The sequence below is a fragment of the Numida meleagris genome, chromosome 24 (assembly GCF_002078875.1).
Source record: "Numida meleagris isolate 19003 breed g44 Domestic line chromosome 24, NumMel1.0, whole genome shotgun sequence".
Taxonomy (NCBI): domain Eukaryota; kingdom Metazoa; phylum Chordata; class Aves; order Galliformes; family Numididae; genus Numida; species Numida meleagris.
In genome coordinates, this window is record NC_034432.1 from 1545041 (window position 1) to 1554753 (window position 9713).

At 60.9% G+C, this 9713-nt stretch overlaps 3 protein-coding genes across 6 annotated transcripts in view; 1 reads left to right on the forward strand and 2 right to left on the reverse strand.

The window, feature by feature from the left end:
* Window positions 1-222, reverse strand: part of APH1A (aph-1 homolog A, gamma-secretase subunit) — a 4146-nt gene extending 3924 nt beyond the window's left edge. For both annotated transcript variants that reach the window (XR_002432742.1, XM_021376563.1), the window contains exon 1: window positions 66-222. Coding sequence is in view for 1 of the 2 variants with exons in the window: in XM_021376563.1 (XP_021232238.1) it covers window positions 66-178 (113 nt within the window). In the remaining variant the exon portion in view is untranslated. The remainder of the gene's footprint in view (window positions 1-65) is intronic.
* Window positions 302-3036, reverse strand: LOC110387883. Of its 3 annotated transcripts, none has more exons than XR_002432741.1 (6): window positions 2747-3024; window positions 2341-2667; window positions 1651-1917; window positions 1258-1422; window positions 1031-1068; window positions 302-527 (listed from the first exon to the last, which is right to left on the reverse strand). XR_002432741.1 is itself a non-coding variant. In XM_021376561.1 (6 exons), the coding sequence occupies exons 1-6, from the start codon at window positions 2919-2921 to the stop codon at window positions 477-479; spliced, it is 963 nt and encodes a 320-aa protein (XP_021232236.1). In that variant the 5' UTR covers window positions 2922-3024; the 3' UTR covers window positions 426-476. The 3 variants fall into 3 exon arrangements, 2 of the variants coding, with proteins under 2 accessions (XP_021232235.1, XP_021232236.1); XM_021376561.1 differs by having other exon boundaries at window positions 426-527; window positions 1258-1362; XM_021376560.1 differs by having other exon boundaries at window positions 1031-1362; window positions 2747-3036.
* LOC110387884 lies at window positions 4392-7514 on the forward strand. Its single transcript, XM_021376562.1, has 5 exons — window positions 4392-4641; window positions 5124-5465; window positions 5576-5881; window positions 6353-6528; window positions 7344-7514. The coding sequence occupies exons 1-5, from the start codon at window positions 4473-4475 to the stop codon at window positions 7392-7394; spliced, it is 1044 nt and encodes a 347-aa protein (XP_021232237.1). The 5' UTR covers window positions 4392-4472; the 3' UTR covers window positions 7395-7514.

The following is a 9713-nucleotide window of genomic DNA, read 5'->3' on the forward strand; positions in this document are numbered from 1 at the left end:
TCCCTATAGGCCCTATGGGCCCCCAGCGTCCCCTCAAAGCCGCTCCCCCCCAGGCCCTCTCTCACCCTGCCACCAGGATGATGACCCGCAGCGGTTCCGCCGCCACCGTCAGCAGCACGAGGGCGAGCGCGGGGCCGAAGGCGATGCCCGCGCACCCGAAGAAGACGGCGGCCCCCATGGCGGCGGGGGCGGGCGGAGCGGCCGCGGGGCACGACGGGAGTTGTAGGCCGAGAGAGAGAGAGAGAGAGAGGGAGGGCGGACAGCGCCCCCTTGGCGGCGGGAGGTCGCGGAAGGCGGGGGCCATGGGGACGGTGGGGTGGGGACATTTCGCGGGAGGTGTGGGGACAGAACGAGAGCAGCGCGCTGTGGCCCAGGCTGGTTTTGAAGCTTAAAGCCCTTTTATTTCTTTAACTCTGGGCAAAGCGGTCGGGGAAGCCTCAGCACCGCGGTGGTGTTGTCTGTGGGGCCTGGTGGTGTCATGGCGGCGTGGGCCCCGCGAGGGTGAGGTGCGCGTACAGCAGCTCTTCCTGTGGCACCGACACCGTCACTGGAACCGTCACCGCGGCTCCAGCCTCGCCATGTCCCCTGACACCCCCCGGCCCCGCTGTGCAGCCGCCTGGGGGGCAGCATGTCCCCCTCACAAGGACCCCCCTGTCCCTCCACTGCCACCTCCATCCACCAATGTCCCCAACACCCCCCACCATCCCCACAGGGGCCTCACTGTCCCCCCACACAATCCCCCACCATCCACCCACCAACACCCCATTGTCCCCCATTGTCCCCCATTGTCCCTCATTGTCCCCCACATCCCCTCTTTGCCACCCATTGCCCCTCATTGATACCTCATTGTCCCCATCGTCCCCCACACCCCCCCATTGCCACCCACTGTCCCTCTTTGACACCCCATTGCCCCCCACTGTTCCCCACATCCCCACATTGCCTTTCATTGCCCCTCACTGACCCCCACTGTGCCCCACATCCCCTCACTGTCCACCATTGTCCACCCCGCCACCCCCACCAGGACCCCCACCTGCGGCTCTGGGTGCTCTGGGACCGTCGGCTGGTGGCCTGAGGATGGGACAGAAACACGGCCCCAGCACGGGGTTGGGGTGATGGGGAAGTGGGGGACGGAGGGGAACTGAGGATGGGGGGAACTGAGGATGGCACTGTGGGATGGAGCAGCCCCAGAAGGGTGCAAAGGACAGTGGAGGACAGCAGGGGCAGGAGGACACCCCCTGTCCCTGTCCCACTCCTTACCTGCCTGTGCAGGGATGAGGCAGCGGGCACCGATCCAGAGGCTGAGCAGCAGCAGCAGTGTCCCAGCTGCGGCCATTCCCATGGAGATGGGCAGCGGGCATCCACCTGGGGGCCAGCCCATGTCCCATCATTGCCACAGAGACACCATTGTCCCCCAGTATCCTCCTGTGGATTCCCAACAGCCTCTATCAACGCCAAAATGACCCCATTGTCTCCCCCCATGCCCCCACCACAGCTACAACGACCCCATTGACCCCCCCCAGATCACTCTCCTCTGATCCCCACCCCAGCATCGCACTGCCTCAATTTCCCCCCATGTGTCCCAGCTGGAAGGAGCCACAAAGAGGGGTCACCCCACTCTCCTTTCCCCCACCTTCCCGGCCCTGTGCTCACCCGCAGCCTCATGCAGCTCCGTGCTCCTCTGGACGTGGGGGCCGGAAGCATTGAAGCGAACCTTGCAGAGCCCCCCAGGCTTCCCAGGGCTGAGCAGCAGCTCTGTGCTATTCCCCAGCCCTAGCATCTCTGGGGGTCGTTCCCCCCCTGTCCAGGAGATGACGACGGGGCCACCCGCAGCACCCACAGCACAGATGGTGCTGAGAGGGGAGTGGGGGGACCCGTGTGTGGCCAGAACCTGCACCCAGCTGTGGGTCCTCCAGCTGTCTGCAGAAAGGGAGCTCAGTAGGGGCCCCTACATAGTGCCAGGGGGAGTGGGGGGGTCTGTTTTTTGGGGGGGACATGGGGGTCACAAGCACTGAGGGAGGCACGAGGTTCCATTTCAACAGGGAGGATGTGGAAGGTGGACAACATGCAATGGGGGACCTGCAGGGGCATGCTCAGTGAGGATCTGTAGGGGTCTCATCCAGTGGGATGATGTGGGGGGTGCCCATCCAGGGAGGGCAGCATGGAGAGTCCCAACCAAAGGAGGGATCTGGGGGTCCCAACCCACTGGAGGACACGGGGATGCCCTTTGGTGGGGAGGAAGTGAGGGGCTGTGTGAGATGGGGCAGACAGAGGGGTCCCATTCAGTGGGTGTCACGGGGGTCGCATCCAACGGGGTCTTGGGGTCCCCCCACCCCCTCCTACCTCCCACCAGCAGCACGGTGCCGTTGGCAAACTGCAGCTTGGGGGTGATGGAGCTTGCACAGAGGTACAGAGCGGTGTCCTCAGGGCGGGCGGCGTCGATGTGCAGCACAGCGTGGTACGTCCGATACTCACAGGAGAATCCATCCCGCCTTCCATCTATGCAGGTCAGAAGCAGTCGGGGCGGCTCTCCAGGGCTGCGCCGGTACCACAGCACCTTGCCTCTACCATCCATTTTAGCATCTGCCATGCATCTGATGCGCACTGCGTCCCCGGGTTCCACGAAGAGGACAGGCTCCGGCTGCCACAGCTCCAGCAGCGCTGCGGGGACTGAGCGGGGGTCACTGCCCGCCCCAGCCCCCAGCGCCTTGTTAGCATCAGCCCCCCCGGCCCCGTCCCCAGCACACACCCAGGCACAGCGGCAGCAGGAGCCCCGTGGTCGCCAGCACCGTTGTGCAGGAGGAACCCCCGGGTGCCATCGGTGCGGCGCAGCCCTTCTGCAGAGCGCGGCGGGACGGGGCGCTGCTCAAAGCGCGGGGCCGTGGCAGCAACGCCTCCTGGCCACGTGGACACCGCGTCCCCATCAGAGTCACTATTTCCCTCTCAGGGCCACGGTGTCCCCAGGAGGGTGGTGGTGCCCCTTTTAGGATTGTGGTGTCCCTGCATGGCCTGGATGTCCCATAAGGGATGGATCATGCGCATGAGGATATGGTGTCTCGCAAAGGAATCAACGTCCCCACAAGAGTCACTGTGTCTTCATGGGGGACTCAGTGTCCCCATGTGGGTCTGAATGTGCCCACGAGGGTCTCAGTGTCCCCACGAGGGTCTCAGTGTCCCCATGAGCACTGTGGTGTCCCCATGAAGGGCTCAGTGTCCCCGTGAGGGTCTCAGTGTCCCCATGAGGTTCGTGGTGTCCCCACGAGTGTTGCGGTGTCTCCTAGAGGACGATGGCGATCCCACATGGAAGCGGTGTCTCCAGGAGTGTCACAGTGTCCCTGTGAGCACCACGGTGTCCCTGTGAGGATCACATCCTGCTCTGGGTTTGCTGGAACGCACCGCGGCTCCCAAGCCAGGTGCTGCCAGGGACCCCCAGGTGGGGTGAACACATGGATATTTGGGTTTTGAACATTTCTGCCATGCTCAGAGCTGGAGGTGGCCCCTCAAGGACCCTCTGCTCCCCCCCAAATACTCAGGGTGAGGTGAGAAGGCAGCCCCAGCACCTGGCACTGCAAACCACAGCGCGCTGCGGTGCCAAAGCCCTGCTGGGGACCGACCCCCACTCCCCCCAGCCATCCTCGCATCGGGCTCTCACCAAAGCGACCTTCAAGTGACGTTCAAAGGACAAAGGACCCAAGGCAGTTTCGCTCCCCCCAGCCCTGCCCGCCACGCTCTGCTCTTGTGGTCGAGCAAAGACGGCAAAACACTCCGAAGCCAACGGTCTGAGGGCAGCACTGAGGGTGGGGGATGACGACAACAGGGGCTGCGTGCAAACAAACAACAGAAAGGTGACAAAACAACAGGGGGGGGGGTGGCAAAGTGAGCGAGGCGAGCGTGACCGCAGCGCTGCTCCGGCTGCAGGAACCACGCAGTGCCCACGCGAGCTGCCCTCACCCTGCTGATGGCCCCCAGCAGCCCATGCTCCCCCCCCACCCTCCCGGTCCCTCCATGTCCCCCCCTGTCCCCTGATGTCCTGCACAGCCCATGGGCACCATCTCAGCGTTGGAGCTGTGCTCTGTGTGTCCCCATCCGGGTGCCACGCTCGGTGCAGGTGCAGGGAGCTCAGTCCCAGCCCCAAACCCTGGAGTGGCCACGGGGCTGCGCTGGGGGGAGCAATGCAGGGATGAAGGCCTGGGATGGGAGTGGGGGGGGGTTGCAAAGACAGAATGCAGGGCAACAAAATCCCTCATGCAACGTGGAGCCGGGGTTCAGTTCCATTTTGCAAACGAGAGCGGAGCTCGTGGCCCCAGCGAGCGCGTGGCATGGGGGTGGCAGAGTCGGGGCTGCGTGGCTGCTTTCATTTCCCGGCCTCTGTCCCCTTCCCAACGTTCCCCCCCTCCTCTCCTTGTGACCCCAAATGCCACCCGGGCTCCTCGTCCCATCATTAGTGTCACCTCGGCCATAAGCTCGGCCGCAGGATGCGGCACAGGAAGGCTCCTCCTCGGCCCCGGGCCCCGTCCCACCCCAAATTTCCCCTTTCAGAGCTTTCTGCAAGAGCTGAGAGCAGCCTGAGGCTGTGCAGCTGTGCTCAGCACCATCCAAGCATGCCCTGCAGCCCGGCCCGTGTCATCCTGCTGCTGCTGCCCGGTAAGTGCTGCCCCAGCCCCGCTTTTCTCCCCGTGCAGCGCTTGGCGTTGGCTGAGTGGTCTGAGCAGAGGGAGGGGGGCAGTTGCGGGGCTCGCATCGATGCCATTTGCTGATGGAGTTGATTTCTCCACAATATTTGCTTTTACCCTTCGACTCTCGGTGCGATCTCTGTTCCGGTTTGAATCCGTTGCGACCATCCCACCCATACCCCACCATGCACCGCTGCCTTCCCTCCCCGTGTCCCTTTTTCTGTGCCCCCCACATGGGGTTGACACCTCGTGCCCGGGGCAGGGCAGCTCTGCATAGCGCCCGCGGGGCTCTTTGAGCCACAAAATTCCCTTTTCCCAAAGGATCTGTGCCGGGGCCGAGGCAGCGCTGTGCTCTGGGGCAGCAGCCAGCGCCCACACAGGGCTCCGAGCTGCCAAATCCTGGTAAAACCCAGATGTGGGGCTGCCCCACGCTCAGACCCGCTCACCCCATAGGAGCTGCCCTGGTGCAGCCGTGGATCCAGCAGCGCCCGGCGCAGCTCTGGGTCCGCCCCGGGGACACGGTGGAGCTGAACTGCAGCACTGGCAGTGAACGGGATGTGGATCGGTACAGGTCCGTGAATTGGTACCGGGAGCAGCTGGACAGCAGCTTGCTCTTCATCTACCGGAGCTCGAATTACTCACGTTCAGATGGAAAATACTCGGGGATGAGCAGAGCGGGGGATTCGTTTTCCCTGCGCATCAGCGCTGTGCAGCGGGAGGACTCCGGGTTTTATTACTGCGGTTCCAACGCTTCTCCCTTGGAGTTTGGGGACGGCACCAGGTTGGTGGTCACAGGTGAGCGCAGGGACATCGCGGGGACAAAGTGGGCGAGGGGCGAGGGCGCAGCTCCGTGCTGCGGGGCTGTGGCACTGCCACCACCCCACGGGTGTCCCCGCTGCCTCCAGATGCCACCGAGCCCACCCTCTCCATCTTTCTGCCCGTGGATGTGGATCTCAACGAGCCACCCCCGGCTGCCATCCCCCTGCTCTGCCACCTCTACGACGTCCCCGAGGGCTGGGACACCGTCCGCTGGCACCACGGCAATGTCACCCCGGTGACGGTCACCTCCATGGATGAGCGCGGTGTCCTCAGCACCTGGAGCCTCACCTGGCTCCCGGCGGAGCCGTGGCACGGCACCGTGGGCTGCACGGCCGTGCAGAGCAGCACGGGCAGGAACGTCACCGCGGCCACCAGCCGGCCCGGCACCGCAGGTCAGCTCCCGTCGCTCTGCTCCATCCCCTGCTTGCTGGGCGCCTGCAGCGCTGCAGCACGGATGCAATTTCGGGTCCCACGGGGGCAGCTTCGCTCCGCGCTCGCCGCATCCAGGGCTGCGTGGCTGCAACAGATCGGAGCTCCCAGCGCTCCCGTCCCATTGCTTCAGCTCCGCAAAATCCACCGGGGGTGGTGGTGGGGGGGTGCTCCGAGCCCATCATCCCCAATCCCAGCAGATCCCAGCCCCGCTCAGCCCATCCCGCCCCGGTTCTGCCAGCGGTTCCCCATCGGGTGCGCCCTGGAAATCCCTTTTCTCCATCTCCTCGCGTCCCCACGCGCTGAAATCCCCCAGGTCCGTGCCCTTGGCTGCACGGCCCCGTGCTCTCCCCGCGCTCCTCTCCTCCCGTCCCCGTTACACCGAACCCAGCCACGATGCGACCGCTCTGAAACTCGTCCCCCCCGCCCCGCAGCGCGGTGTCTGCAGTGGCTGCCGGCGGTTCTGCTGCCCTCGGTCCTCGCCATCTCCATCCAGCTGATGCTGCGGCTCCGACAAAAGCCCCGCGGTGGGGGTCCCGGCGCCCCACAGCCCCCCCGGCAGCGCGGATCCCCCCCGCCGCCCCATAGAGCCGCAGGACGGAGCCAGGAGGTGAGCTGCTTCCCCGGCCCGGGGTGAATGATTTACGGCTCTTTTTTTCCTCTTTTTCCCCCCTTTTTTTTTTTTCCTATTTTTGCCTTTTTTTTTCTCTTTTTGCCTTTTTTTCCTCTTTTTTCTCTGTGGGCACTTTTTGCTCCATTTTTTTTCTGCTATTTTTTCTTGCTGCTCCTCTTCCCCTCGTTGTTCTCAGTTCTCTTTTTTTCCTCTTTTTTTCCCTCTCTTTTTTTTTTCTCTTTTTGCTTTTTGCTCTTGGTTTTTTTTCCCCACTTTTTGCTCATTTTCTCTCTTTTTCCTCTTTTTGCTTTTTTTCCTCTTTTTTTTCTCTTTTTGCCTTTTGCTTTTTCCCCTCTATTTTTCCTTCTCTTTTTGCTTTTTGCTTTTTGCTTTTTTCTTTTTCCTCTTTTTGCTCTTTTTTGCTTTTTTCTCTTTTTTTCCTTTATTTTTTTGCTCCCTTTTTCTCTTTTTTCTTTTCTTCCCTCTTTTTGCTTTTCTCTCTTCTTTCTTTTTTCCCTCTTTTCTTATCTCTTTTATCTCTTTTTTTTGGCTCTTCCCCCCCCCCTTTTTTTGCTCTTTTTGCTTTTCTCTCTTTTTTCCTTTTCTCTTTTTCAGCACTTCTATTCCCTCCTCCCCCCTTTCATCTCTTTTTGCTCTTTTTCTTTTGCTCTTTTTGCCCTTTTTGCTCCTTTTGCCCTCCACTTACCCCACAGAAACCAGCTGTGGGCTCAGGGTTAGGGTCTCATTTCTTTCCAAGCAAAGACCCGGAGGAGTTCCCACGTGTGTTAATAAATTCCCACCCTGTGTTGCAGACCGAGTACGCAGCGGTGGCACTGAGAGCCCCTTCCCCACGTGTGCTCTGAAAAAAAAGCAATAAAAGGGAGAACGGGGAGAACGGCTCTGGGCGATGGGAGCCCGGTGGGCAGCAGCTCTGTGCTGTGAGGTCTGCGACTCTGCGGGAACTTTGCAAAAAAAAAAAAAAAGTGAGGATTTGGGGACGATCTCTGCCAAGGGCTCTGCAGAGCGCGGCCCCATCTGGGTTGGGATGTGTGGCCCAATGGACTCGGGGCGCTGAGTTCCACGCAGTTGTTTCCTTGCTTTTCAGCAGAAAATGTGTTTCTCCTCTGTCACAACCAAAGTGAACCGTGGGGGGCGATGGGATTGCCACCACGCAGACCTCTGGAAAATCCCATTTCAGGCTTTTCTCAGCCCAAAAGCGTGGAAGTGCCCTGGAAAGAACCTGTGCTCCCCAGGCAATGCCAATGCCCAGGGCACCCTGAGCAGCCCCACACCCCCTTCATCCCCCCTCCACGCCCCCTAAGAGCTCTATGGGGGACGGCTCTGGGTGGTCCAAGCATCAGCCCATCCCCACCGTCACCAGATCGTGCCTCGTGCTACTCCATACGAAAGCTGCTGGGAAACTCTATTAAATGGGGAAAAGTCCTTTTAAACCTCAGGAATGAAGCAAAGCTCCGTGTCTCTCCACCTTTTGCTCGCTGCGCAGCAACACAGAGCACCCACAGCACGCGGTGCGCGCTGCCCTGGGGATGCTCACGGTGCTCCCCGTGCTCGGGCCCCCCATTTCTCCTCTGCCCACACACGCAGCTCTGTGCTGAGCGCATCCCCTTTCCTCCCTGCTTTCCCATTCCCGCGGCTCGGGAGCCATCCCGAAGAGGAAGCTGCTCCCAAACATTGGGGCCGAAGGCGGCGGAGCTGTGGGAAAGCCCTGAGCGCTTCCGTGCGACGCTGAGCAGCTGCTCCTCGGGGAGAAGAAGGGAAGCGAACGCATTCCAGCCTGGAAACCACCCGGGAGCGAGCAGGGCTGTGTTTAATTAAGAGAGGACATTTGCAAAGCAAATGGCTCCAGCGTGTGGTTTCGGGGCTGAGCAAGGCTGCTCTCCGTGCCCATCTCACCCTAAAAGCCATCGCAGAGCGGCGCGGCGTGGGGACGGGTGCTCCGAGCGCGGCCACCCCCGCACGCAGCGGATGTGGGCACGGAGAGTGGGGAACCTGCAGCGCGCTGGGTTTGCTGGTTGTTGTTGGTTTTTTTTTTTATTATTTTTTTAAGAATTACCATTTAAAATGGCATTTTTTTTTCACTCCCAGCATCTGGGCTTTTTTTCACTCGGCCCAGCCCAAAGCCAGCACTGTTTACAAAGCAGCGGGGAAGGGCAGGAAAGCTCTGTTTAGGGAAGAAATTCCTGCAGAAAGAGCAGAAATCCCCGGGAGCTGCAGTGGGAAGCGGCCCCGGCTCTGTGCCCACTGGTCCTGGTCGCACCGTGTCCCCATCCCTGTCCCCATCCCAGCATCACTGGAGGAATGGCTCCGGGTTTCCTCCCCGCCGCGTCCCCTAGGAGCAGCTCCATCCATCCACCTCATCCCATTGCGGCCGCTTCCGCAGGAATCCTGCTAATGTCATCAGCTCGGGGCATTGTGAGCAGGGTGGCCTCATTTGCCCACTTCATGATTTTAATCTCCCTTCGAGTTTTGGTTCCTCCTCTGAAAGGTGGGAAATGACGTGATGCATCCTTCAAGCAGAGGAGCGCGATGGGAGCGCGCTCACCTTCCTGGTGCATCTGCAGCAAAGAGCCCCAACCACAACCCACACTGATGGTGCTGGGGGGGTCCCCTCGGGGGGGTCCCCTCCCCCTCCTCCCTCCCAACCTGCGGTATTCCGTGACCCTATGATTCATGGTGTGTGCAGCACAGCACCCGGGTGCCCCGGGAGGAGCTTGCAGCTTCGTGATTTCTTCCTGCAAAACCCACACTGTTTGGTTCACGCCACGTGCAAAGCGTTGCTCAAGCCACCGGGCGCCTCTCTGCCCCTCGACCTTTTGCAGATTGATTTTCAGCACGGGAGCTTTCCTACATAAAAAGACCTAAAAGTGCACGGATTGCACAAAATAGGAGTTAGATTTGAAATGGGAGCGTGGAACCTATTTCATGGGGATGGGGAAGACGTTGGGTTTGGCCGCGTTTCTTGGCTGCCCTTCGGATGATGCTGTTGTTCTGTGTTACAACTGGGTAAGAACAAACCTCAAGGGAAAAAAGCTAAAACCCAAAGCACGGAGGGAGTGTTGCGTTCCTCCAGCCAGAAAACCTGCCTGCGTGCTGCTAGCAAAAATGGTTAAGTGGCGTTGGGTGGGAGGCAGCAGATCCTGAGCTCCGTGGGCTTTGCTCTC